The sequence below is a fragment of the Salmo salar genome, chromosome ssa24, assembly GCF_905237065.1.
Source record: "Salmo salar chromosome ssa24, Ssal_v3.1, whole genome shotgun sequence".
In the NCBI taxonomy this organism is placed as follows: domain Eukaryota; kingdom Metazoa; phylum Chordata; class Actinopteri; order Salmoniformes; family Salmonidae; genus Salmo; species Salmo salar.
Window position 1 is genome coordinate 33,827,017 of NC_059465.1, and position 12,729 is coordinate 33,839,745.

Sequence of the window (12,729 nt, forward strand, 5' to 3'; positions counted from 1 at the left end):
GGATTCCACATTCCCAACAGGTCAGTTCGTCAAATTTCTGCCTTGCTAGAGCTGCCCTGGTCAACAGTAAGTGCTCTTATTGTGAAGTGGAAATGTCTAGGAGCAACAACGGCTCAGCCACGAAGTGGTAGGCCACACAAGCTCACAGAATGGGACCGCCAGGTTGTAACACTCACTACCGAGTTCCAAACTGCCTCTGGAAGCAACTTCAGCACAAGAACTGTTAGTTGGAAGCTTCATGAAATGGGTTTCCATGGCCGAACAGCCGAACACAAGCCTAAGATCACCATGCTCAATGCCAAGCGTCGGCTGGAGTGGTTTGCCCGACCTCACTAATGCTCTTGTGGCTGAATGGAATCAAGTCCCTATAGCAATGTTCTAATATCTAGTGGAAAGCCTTGCCAGAAGGGTGGAGGGTACAGCAGCAAAGGGGGGACCAACTCCATTTTAACTACTTGTGTTGTAGTGGATGATTGTCTGGTTAACTTCTAGTTGTTGTGTTTCCTTGCAGGGCATCAACATCGTGGGGCCAAGTAAAGCTGAGACCGCCCCTCCTGCCAACCCAGGGATGTACCAACTGGACATCACTCTAAAGAGGGGACACAACCTTGCCATCAGGGACAGAGGAGGTATCTCTCTGTGGGATTCATCTCTCTCTTTCCCTCTATCTCTATTGCTCTGTGGGATACATCTCTCTCTTTACCTCTATCTCTATCTCTCTGTGGGATCCATCTCTCTCTCTTTCTCTATCTCTCTGTGGGATCCATCTCTCTCTTTCCCGCTATCTCTATCTCTCTGTGGGGTCCATCTCTCTTTCTCTATCTCTCTGTAGGATCCATCTCTCTCTTTCCCGCTATCTCTATCTCTCTGTGGGATCCATCTCTCTCTCTCTCTCTCTCTCTCTCTCTCTCTCTCTCTCTCTCTCTTTATCTCTCTGTGGGATCCATCTCTCTCTCTCTTTCTCTATCTCTCTGTGGGATCCATCTCTCTCTCTCTCTATCTCTATCTCTCTGTGGGATCCATCTCTCTCTCTCTATCTCTCGGTGGGATCCATCTCTCTTTCTCTATCTCTCTGTGGGATCCATCTCTCTCTCTCTCTATCTCTATCTCTCTCTCTATCTCTCTGTGGGATCCATCTCTCTTTCTCTATCTCTCTGTGGGATCCATCTCTCTCTCTCTCTATCTCTATCTCTCTGTGGGATCCATCTCTCTCTCTCTCTCTCTGTGGGATCCATCTCTCTTTCTCTATCTCTCTGTGGGATCCATCTCTCTCTCTCTCTTTCTCTATCTCTCTGTGGGATCCATCTCTCTCTCTCTCTTTCTCTATCTCTCTGTGGGATCCATCTCTCTCTTTCCCTCTTTCTCTCTCTCTAGCTGCTCCTTAGTGGTGCAGCAGTCTAAGGCACTGCATCTCAGTGCTAGAGGTGTCACTACAGACCCTGGTTTGATTCCAGGCTGTATCACAACTGACCATAATTGGGAGCTGGGGTAGGCCGTCATTGTAAATAAGAGTTTGTTTTTAACTGGCATGCCTGGTTTCATAACAAATAAAAAAATTAACTCCCTGTGGGATCCATCTCTCTCTGTTTACCTCTTTCTCTATCTATCTGTGGGATTCATCTTTCTCTTTCCCTATTTCTCTCTCTCTGTAGGATCCATCTCTCTCAATTCGATTTCCATTTAAGTGGCTTTATTGGCATGGGAAACCCTCTTTCTCTTTCTTTCTCTGTGGGGTCTATCACTCTCTCTCTCTCTTTCTCTATCTCTGTGGGTTCTACTTCTCTCTATTTGGATTTCTCTGTGGATATCCTCTCTTTCTTTATGGATTTTCTCTCTCCCTCTCTCTCTCTGTGGGTTCCATCACCCTCTATCTCTTTCATTCTCTGGATTCCATGTCTTTTTCTGTGAATTATCTCTCTCTCTCACACACACACACACACACACACACACACACACACACACACACACACACACACACACACACACACACACACACACACACACACACACACTCTCTCTCTCTCTCTCACTCCCTGTATCTTTGTCTCTCTGTCTTGTAGACTGCTCATTAGGACTGCTAAAATAGGCCCTTCAACATCCAGCAGCAGAGGGCTATAATTGCAGCCTGTGTCTGGTGTGATGACTGTTAAAGTAACTGTCCAGTGAAAATGTCAATTTTAAAAGTTTATATTCTGTTAACTCATCACCCAACTAATTTTGTTGACTCATCTTATACTCATAATTGTGGCTAAAACATTTTTTTTAAATAAACTCTAAACAGACCGTTTAAAAAATGCTTGCTTTTTCACAATAGAAGATGATGGCCAATCAGCGTTCTACTCGCATTAATATTTTTAATGACAGGTACGCCCACACCATTTTGTTTTTGGGGTACGCCCACACCATTCCAACACAGAAAAGCATCTTTTTAATTAACACACTTAATTACACTTTTTGGGAAGAAAAACTATTCCACTCATATTGTAATTAATTATAGGTCATATTTCATACAAATCTGGAAATACTGGACAGTTACTTTAATGCAATGATCATAATGGGTGTCAGCCGAATGCAACCAAATGCACAGAGATGTCTGTCTGTGTATCAAAGAAATACAATACTTAATTGTTGTATTTCTTACAGATTCTACAAGTCAATTTAACCTTTTTATAGGACCCCATTGAAAAGGAGGTTCTCCCTTTTCTCATAAGCTATGAAGGGATAGTAAAATGAAATAGCTCTTTATTATTTATGATCAGGCTCTTACTGAATCGAAAGAGGGAAAACCGATGTGATCTCTTACCAGGTCTCAGAAGCAGGACTGCTGTCCTCACAGGTGTTGAAACAGTAATACTCAGAGAGCAAAAGCTCCATGCTCCTCCCTAGGTGTCTGGCAGATCCATGTGGTGTCACTCTGTGGGACACCACATGGATCTATCTCAGTCCAGGCACGGATCATCAGTGTGTGTGGGAGAGCGTTGGTCTATAGCCAGGGCACCAGCAAGAGTGCAGTCTATCTCAGAAACCAATGGGACCCCCTGACAAGAGGAGCAGATATGCAGGAGGCCGAAATTCTCTTTTTCTCCTCACATAGAGCTCAGGCTATTAGACCTGTCATAGAGGGGAGAATGAGATCCTATACTAACAAATTCTTATTTTCAATGACGGCCTAGGAACAGTGGGTTAACTGCTTTGTTCAGAACAACAGATTTGTACCTTGTCAGCTCAGGGATTCAAACTTGCAACCTTTCGATTACTAGTCCAACGCTCTAACCACTAGGCTACACTGCCGCCCCTTACTTTCGACCAGAGCCCATAGGGTACCCTATTCCTTATATAGTGCACTACTTTTGACTAGAGCACTATGTAGGGAATAGGGTACCCTTTGAAACACAGCCAAGACTATAGCATCATGACCACTGGACCTGGTAGGACAGAGACCAGATCACCAGCTCTAAGTCTGGCTGATGTACTATAAACATGCTGAGGAAGTTAGAACAAGTGGGTTGGGTGTTTGTCTTAGTTTACTGTAGAGCAACAGTAATAGGATGCATAGACATGACACAGGTAATGTGAGTGTAGCTTCACAATTCATGCTTTTAAAAAAGTTTACAATTGAACCACAGAAGTTATTTGAGTATGTCTACTGTGAAAGCATGTTTTCTGAATGGAGAGTCAGGGTGGGTGTAGCTTTGGTTCAGGTGTCATGTGATTTAAGAGGCTGTTCTCACTGTATGCCCTTTATTAAATAAATACAAATTATGCACTTTAAAGGGCCAGGTGTGTGTGCCTGTGTGTGTGTATTTGTATGGTGTGTGTGCTGGGGAAATCCTCCACTCGGGGGGGGGGGCAGTTGACCCGTGATCGCAGAGAGGAGATACCCTGTGTGCTCTGGAATAAATACATTATTCCAACCTCTATCTCTCTCTCCCTGGTCTCTCTGATTAAAACACAGACACAGCACACCTGTTCTTGTCTTCAGGTAGAATCAGAATATATGTATGAATGACAGTGCAATTAAGTACATGGTACATGGTATGTGTGTGTGTGTGTATGTGTGTGTGTGTGTGTGTGTGTGTGTGTGTGTGTGTGTGTGTGTGTAGTTTAGCATTTTCCCAAGCGTTCCTCGTCTGCCTCTAAAAGCCCTGTGCCTTCTGGGGTTGACGATAAGACCAGTCAGTGTGTTTGTGTAATCTCACGTAACACAGCATAGCACACAGCCACCAATCCTATTACCTTTCTCCCCACTCTGTGGTCTCAATATGTTTGCATGTAATAACTAATAATTATGTAAACGTGACATTCCGTTGCTAATGGGAGACACTGAAGTCTAGAATGCATCGTGAGAGAGTTGTTGAACTTTGTCTACTCCCTTTTGTGGTATTGTACACGGCCATGTTGACTCAAATAAACATCTGGCTTTTTTGAATCTTACTCTGCTGTTTGTTCTGCCTTGTCATTACCCTCAACTGAGGCATTACCCTTTTCAGATATCCTGCTATGTCATTATTTACTCTATTCCATACATCTTCAAATGCCATTTTATTTCTTTATTTTTCATCATCTTGCGATACTATCTCTTTGATAGATGATTTGTTTTCTGTATTCATCCAGTGTCACCATGTCATGTTTCTAAACCAGGCAAAATATGCCAGAGCTACCACACACTAAATGATACTTCTCTTCAATTGTGTGGATGTTGTTTTGTTTGTTGCTACTTTATCACTACTCTGGACGGTTCTAACTTAGAATATGTGTACAACTACAAATACCTAGTTATCTGATTAGACTGTAAACTCTCCTTCCAGACTCATATTAAGCATCTCGAATCCAAAATTAAATCTAAAATCCTAAAATCCTTCACTCATGCTGCCAAACATACTCTCCTAAAACTGACTATCCTACCGATCCTTGACATCGGCGATGTCATTTCCAAAATAGCCTCCAACACTCTTCACAGCAAATTGGATGCAGTCTATCACAGTGCCATCCATTTCGTCACCAAAGCCCCATATATTACCCACCACTGCGACCTGTATGCTCTCGTTGGCTGGCCCTCGCTTGATATTTGTCGACAAACCCACTGGCCTTAGGTCATCTATAAGTCCTTGTTAGGTAATGCCCCGCCTTATCTCAGCTCAATGGTCACCATAGCAGCACCCACCCGTAGCACGTGCTCCAGCAGGTATATTTCACTGGTCACCCCCAAAGCAAATTCCTCCATTGGCCGCCTTTCCTTCCAGTTCTCTGCTGCCAATGACTGGAACAAATTGCAAAAATCAATGAAGCTGGAGACTCATATGTCCCTCACTAACTTTAAGCTTGTCCGAGTAGCTATCAGAGCAGCTTACAGATCATTGCACCTGTACATAGCCCATCTGTAAATAGCCCAACCAACTACCTCATCACAATATTGTTATTTATTTTATTTTTATATATATATATATATATATTTTGTATATCTTTTTTTGCTCCTTTGCACCCCAGTATCTCTACTTGCATGTTCATCTTCTGCACATCTATTTCACCACTACGGCCTTTTTATTGCCTTACCTCCCTAATCTTACTTCATTTGCACACACAGTATATAGATTTTTCTATAGTGTTATTGACTGTACGTTTGTTTATCCCATGTGTAACTCTGTGTTGTTGTTTTTGTCACACTGCTTTGCTTTCTCTAGGCCAGGTCGCAGTTGTAAATGAGAACTTGTTCTCAACTGGCCTACTTGGTTAAATAAAGGTGAAATAAAATAAATACAAATCGATGACAAACTATTAACCACATGTCTCTATCATTCGCGCTCTCTCCATCCCTCTATCTCTCCATCTCCCATTCTCTCCATCCCTAAGGCTGATAATTAAGGAGGTGATTTGTGAGTTGGAGAACAGGGGGAAAATTTGTGGTCAGTATCTCTCCTGAGTATGTGTCTGATAGAGTACTCTTCAGAACATCTATATGGCGGCAGGTAGCCTTGGTTAGGGCAATGGGCCAGTAACTGAAAGGTGACAAGTCTGTCATTGTGCCCTTGAGCAAGGCACTTAACCCTAATTGACCTCACTCCCTGCAGGCGTCTCACATGGAGTTGGGATATGCAAGAAACTCATTTCCATTACACACAAGTGTCTAACAGGACAAATATAAGCCCCCCAAAATTATTATTATTATTATTGTTATTATTATAGATAATCCTACATTTAGTAGTCTCACTGGGTAGGAGTTGGCAAAGTTCACATTTGTAGTAAAAGACAGAGGTTTGGTGTGAGTCGGTTGAGCACAGAGATATGTCATTTTAAGCTGTTGAGCATATTATAATGAGACTAGTTTATGAATAATGTTGTGTGAAATGACATGACCACTCCTCACACTGACTACAGGCCAGAGCTCTGTTCCATCACAGCTTTGGGTGTCAAGAGCAGGTTGCAAGAAATCTCCTCAATAACTCTACAATTCAAATCAAATCAAAGTTTATTGTTTGCATACACAGATTTGCAGATGTTATTTTTTAAATTGATTTTCTTCTTAATGCATTTGAGCCAATCAGTTGTGTTGTGACAAGGTAGGGGTAGCCCTATTTGGTAAAAAAACAAGTCCATATTATGGACTTGGTCCCTAAGAACAGCTCAAATAAGCAAAGAGAAATGACAGCCCATCATTACTTTAAGACATGAAGTTCAGTCAACCCGGAACATTTTAAGAACTTTGAAAGTTTCTTTAAGTGCAGTCGCCGCAAAAACCATCAAGCGCTATGATGAAACTGGCTCTCATGAGGACCACCACAGGAAAGGAAGACCCAGAGTTACCTCTGCTGCAGAGGATATTGTTGCTCTTTAATTATTTGTTATTTTTATTTTGTATTTTTTAATTTTTTACATTTTTTACAACATTTTACGTAACAACAATTTGAAAAAAATCAATGGGTCTGAATACTTTCCGAATGCATTGTACATAAAAAGTGTGTAAAATGTCTATGTACAGTACATAGGGCAGCAATCTCTAAGGTGAAGGGTAGAGTACCGGGTGGTAGCCGGCTATAACAGTGACTAAGGTTCAGGGCAGGGTACGGGGCAGATGCCAGCTAGTGATGACTGTTTTACAGTCTGATGGCCTGGATATAGAAGCTGTTTTTCAGTCACTCGGTCACAGCTTTGATCCACCTGTACTGTCTCCGCCTTCTAGATGGTAGCTGGGTGTACAAGCTGTGGTTGGGTGACTGAGGTCCTTGATGATCTTGCTGGCCTTCCTGTGACACCTTGTGCTGTAGATGTCCTGGAGGGCAGGCATTGTGCCCCCGGTAATGCGTTAGGCTGACCACAGTAACAGCTGAGAATGTGATGAGACAAAAGAGTTGGTGCAAAAAGGGTCTATGCAGATAGTCCGGGAAGTTATTGGTTAATTACTTAACTAACTATTTACCAGTCTTATGGCTTGGGGGTAGAAGCTGTTCAGGGTCCTGTTGGTTCCTGATTTGGTGCATCAGTATCGCTTGCCGTGCAGTAGCAGAGAGAATAGTCTATGACTTGGGTGGCTTGAGTCTGACAATTGTTTGGGCCTTCTTCTGACACTGCCTGGTATAGAGGTCCTGGACGGCAAGGAGCTTGGCCACAGTGATGTACTGGGCCGTACGCACTACCCTCTGTATCGACTTGCCAAGCAGTTGCCATGCCAAGAGAAGATGCAGCCAATCAAGATGCTCTCAATGGTGCAGCTGTTTAACTTTTTGAGGATCTGAGGGCCCAAGTCAAATCTTTTCAGCTTCCTGAGGTGGAACAGGCATTGTCATGCCCTTTTCACGACTGTGTTGGTGTGTGTGGAGCATGATAATTCTTTAATGTTATGCACACCAAGGAACTTGAAGCTTCCAGCCTGCTCCACTATAGCCCCGTCAATGTGAATGGGGGCATGCTCAGCCCTCTGTTTCCAGTATTCCACGATCAGCTTTGTCTTGCTGATGTTGAGGGAGAGGTTGTTGTCCTGGCAGGTGATATGGTCCTTAGCTAGCCTCTCAAAGCATTTCATGATGAAAGCTCCTTTGTTTTGTTGACATTGATGGAGAGCTTATTTTCCTGGAACCCCTAAACCACTCAAGTGAGAACTTGTTCTCAACTAGCCGACCTGGTTAAATAAAGGTGAAAAAAAAAAAAAAAACAGGGCTCTCACCTTCTCACTGTAGGCTGTCTCGTCATTGTTGGTCATCAGGTCAACCACTGTTGTGTCATCAGCAAGCTTAACTATTGAGTTGGAGACGTGTGTGGCCAAGCAGTCATGTGTGAACAGGGAGTACAGGAGGGGGCTGAGCACCCCTGTGTTGAGGATCAGAGTGGCGGAGGTGTTGCCTACCATCACCATTTGAGGTCGGCCCGTCAGGAAGTCCAGGACCCAGTTGCACAGGGAGGGGTTCGGACCCAGGGCCCTGAGCTTAGTGATGAGCTTGTAGAGCACTATGGTGTTGAAGGCTGAGCTGTAGTTGATGAACAGCATTATTTCATAGGTATTTCTCTTGTCCAGGTGGAATACAGCAGTGTACAGTGCAATGGCAAATTATCTGTTGGGGCATTGTAGTGGGTTTAGGGTGTTGAGTAAGGTGGAGGTGATATGGTCCTTAACTATCCTCTCAAAGCACTTCATGATGACAGAAGTGAGTGCTACGGGGGGATAGTCATTTAGTTCAGTTAGCTTTGCTTTCTTGAGTACAGGAGTGGGGACAACAGACTGGGATATGGAGAGATTGAATATGTCCATAAACACTCCATCCAGATGGTCTGTACATGCCGAGACTCGTCTTGGGAAGCCACCTTGGCCGGCAGTCTTGTGAGGGTTAATATGCTTAAATTACTTAAGTAGCCCATGGAGAATGAGAGCACACAGTCCTCAGTGTTGTTTTCTTTCTAAGCGGGCGAAGAAGGTGCCATCTATCAACGGTTGTTGGTTTGGATAAGTTCTAATTGTCACAGTGGGAACAACATCCTCTATGCACTTCCTGATGAACCCAGTCACAGTGGGAACAACATCCTCTATGCACTTCCTGATGAACCCAGTCACAGTGTGAACAACATCCTCTATGCACTTTCTGATGAACCCAGTCACAGTGGGAACAACATCCTCTATGCACTTTCTGATGAACCCAGTCACAGTGTGAACAACATCCTCTATGCACTTTCTGATGAACCCAGTCACAGTGGGAACAACATTCTCTATGCACTTTCTGATGAACCCAGTCACAGTGGGAACAACATCCTCTATGCACTTTCTGATGAACCCAGTCACAGTGTGAACAACATCCTCTATGCACTTCCTGATGAACCCAGTCACAGTGGGAACAACATCCTCTATGCACTTCCTGATGAACCCAGTCACAGTGGGAACAACATCCTCTATGCACTTCCTGATGAACCCAGTCACAGTGGGAACAACATCCTCTATGCACTTCCTGATGAACCCAGTCACAGTGGGAACAACATCCTCTATGCACTTCCTGATGAACCCAGTCACAGTGGGAACAACATCCTCTATGCACTTCCTGATGAACCCAGTCACAGTGGGAACAACATCCTCTATGCACTTCCTGATGAACCCAGTCACAGTGGGAACAACATCCTCTATGCACTTCATGATGAGGAAGCATTTCGCTACACCCACGATAACATCTGCTAAATATGTGTATGTGACCAATACAATTTGATTTGATTTGAACCCAGTCACCACGTCAGTGTATACATCGATACTATTCTTAGAGGCGACCCGGAACATTTCCCAATCCCCGTAATCAAAACAATCTTGAAGCATAGATTCCAATTGGTCAGACCAACGTTGAACAGTCCTTACCACACAAGCTTCCTGTTTAAGTTTCTGCCTGTAGGTGGGGAGGAGAAGGATGGAGGCGTGATCTGATTTGCCAAAGGGATGGCAGGAGTGTGCCTTGTAGCTGTCCTGGCAGGGAGAGTAGCAATGATCCAGGGTTTGTGTAGCACAGGAGATGTCTTGATAGAATTGCGCTAGCGTTGTCCTCAGATTTTCTTTGTTAAAGTCCCCAGAGACAGAGAAAAATGTATTTATTTTAATGAGTGTCTGTGTCATTACCATAGTACTGATTTGAATACAGTGCTCTGGCAATGAGTCAGTACTCACTGTGTCCTCTTAGATACATGTTAAAGAGATGTTTATGAGGAAGGGGGTGATATACGCCAGGCATGGGTTCTCCTCTGTATAAGGTATGTGGAGGTGAAACGTTAATGAGGTAATAACAGGAAATGTAATAAAGATGCAGCTGTCACGCCTGCTCCCGCTCTTCCCCCCTGGTGCTCGAGGGCGCCAGGCTGCCCTGCATTATGCATTCCTGCCAACATCATTTACGCACTCCTGCCTTGCCCCGTCACGCTCATCAGCGATATTGGACTCACCTGGACTCACTCAATCACCCGTTTATTACCTCCCCTATATTTGTCAGTTCCCCAGCTCTGTTCCCCGCTGCTGCATTGATTGTTATTTGTTTGTGTTAACCGTGTGCTGATGTTGTTCTTGTCTCGTTCCATATTAAATGTTTGACTCCCCGTACCTGCTTCGCCTCTAAAGTGCCATCCCTGTGACAGCAGCATGAAGTGAAACCATCGCTTGCTGTGTCAGGATGTTGCAGGATGGAAAACACCACCACTAGCGTGTGTGCCTGTGTGGTTTCAACGATGATGTGTTGGCCTGCTGCCAGAACAGGAAGCTTGGTCTCACTAAGCACTAGACATGGTGTGTGTCCTCCGCCCATCTGATTGTCATTGCCAGCCCCACATGTCCACCTTGAGGGCCATAACAGCACTACAGGGATATCCAAGCCCCAAGACAACTTCAAATCACTCTTTACTACCAAGCCATTACATCAGCATAAATGGTCCCCTCACTTCAAATGTCCATCCTTTTAATAGCATCTCAATGCTGCAGGAACCAGTTTATCAGATCTTATCAAATCTATTACTAAGGCCATTTTAACAATAGCAATACTGATACTATAAATCCAATAGTTGCCATTTAGTGGGTATGCAGTAACAGAAAATAGAGGAAAATCTTTGGCCAGGTTTAGGTACTCTCACTGAGGGATTTGTGTGGGTTGGAGAACAGCCATATATCTGTGGGTTGGAGTAATGATAATGAAGTGTATATGTGTGTTAATGAAATAGTTCCCATGTGGAGTACACATACATCCCCCTATTGCACAGTGCAGGGAGATGGGCAGTTTGCAGGCAGGGAATGGGAGACACCGCATGCCCACACCGCAGTCATCAATCTAACGCGTGGACCTAGGGCTGTCACTGCCTGCCAGGGCATCTGAGTGATGGGTTTTAAGACTGGGCCGTTGACCAGATCTCACCACTTTTTCTTTATAGCTGATGAAAGGCCCCAGTGAGCTGCTAGCCTGATTTCAGCAGAATTCTTTAAAATAACACAGCCCTGACAGGCAATCTGACCATCAGACCATGGCACGCCCGCCTGGGCCTCATAGCCGGAGAAGAGTATTGGAAATGGTTGTGTTTGGTGTGAATTATTTTGTGCGGTTTTGTGATTTATCCGACTTAACTCTCCCGTGCTCAAAATGACCTCTCTCAGACCACAAAACTTCACAAAAGTAAATATGATTGATGGAAAGATTACTAAGCTAGGCTAAGGTTTATTGCATTTAACAGCTGCCATGGTGATAGAAGTTTAGATAGAAGTGATCCAGTGCGCTAAACTAGTCGGACATTATGTTTTGAGCTCCAGATCTGTTGGCCTGGTCTGCACTAATGATGTGTGTTAACCCTGTATTGCTGATGGTATGTAATGGCCAATGAAAGGCTTTGAAGCCACCGGTCACAATACTGGCACTCCACAGATGAAGCAGTCCTCCATAGGAATGAATGGAATTCCACATTATTTCAAATGTTTCAAGGAGAAACTGAAAGGTATTTAGGTATTTAAAAATATTTTTTTTACAATTGAAAAGGATTACCAAAGTGGCTGTGTGGTGGCCTCAAAACAGCACCCCCTGTCAGTCATCTAGGATTAATACATAGGATTGGTCTGCACCCTAACCATTACACAAACACAAACACATCCATTTGATTTTCTGTGATTTTCTGTAGAGTGAGGTAACACATCTCCCAGGGTTGTCCTTAGAGAATGATGTTCTGGGTTTGGATAGTATGCAGACTTGTTGTGTTTGCATTATTCAATATTACATTATACTCTAGACCCCTCAAAATTAACTTTGTACCTCAAAGCCCCCATTGTTCCCAACTAAGCAGGGACTGATTTAGACCTTGCACACCAGCTGGGTGCAATTCATTATCAGGTAGAGCAGAAAACCAGCGGTCTCCAGACCTCGTAAGGTAAGAGTTGAATATCCCTGCTCTAGACAGTAACATATCTTCTCTGTCGTTGTGGTAATGGTAGCAGGTGTCCGTCATGCATTATTCATGGTAGTAGGCTACTGTATACTATTCATAGACATCTTGATGAACACAGCTTCTTTTACTCCCGTGGGTCTCTCTTTCTGCTTTCTCTCTCTCTCTGTCTCTCTCTCTCTCTGCCTCTCTCTCGCTCTGCCTCTCTCTCTCTCTCAGTAGTTATTGTTGCATACCTTAGAGGACATCCAGTGCTTCCCACCAGTTGTGATAATAACGCATTATAACACAGCAGATTACCCCCGTCTTCTCTTTCCCCTCCAATTGATTTTGAAGCAGTCATAGGATATATCAAATATAAAA

The 12,729-nt window shown here is 43.9% G+C and overlaps 1 protein-coding gene across 1 annotated transcript in view; it reads left to right on the top strand.

The window, feature by feature from the left end:
- The first annotated feature begins 517 nt into the window (after positions 1–517).
- LOC106585748 (multiple C2 and transmembrane domain-containing protein 1) overlaps positions 518–12,729 on the top strand; it is a 146,414-nt gene continuing 134,202 nt past the window's right edge. The window contains exon 1 of the mRNA XM_045707019.1: positions 518–629. Coding sequence (XP_045562975.1) covers positions 569–629 — 61 coding nt within the window. The 5' untranslated portion in view covers positions 518–568. The remainder of the gene's footprint in view (positions 630–12,729) is intronic.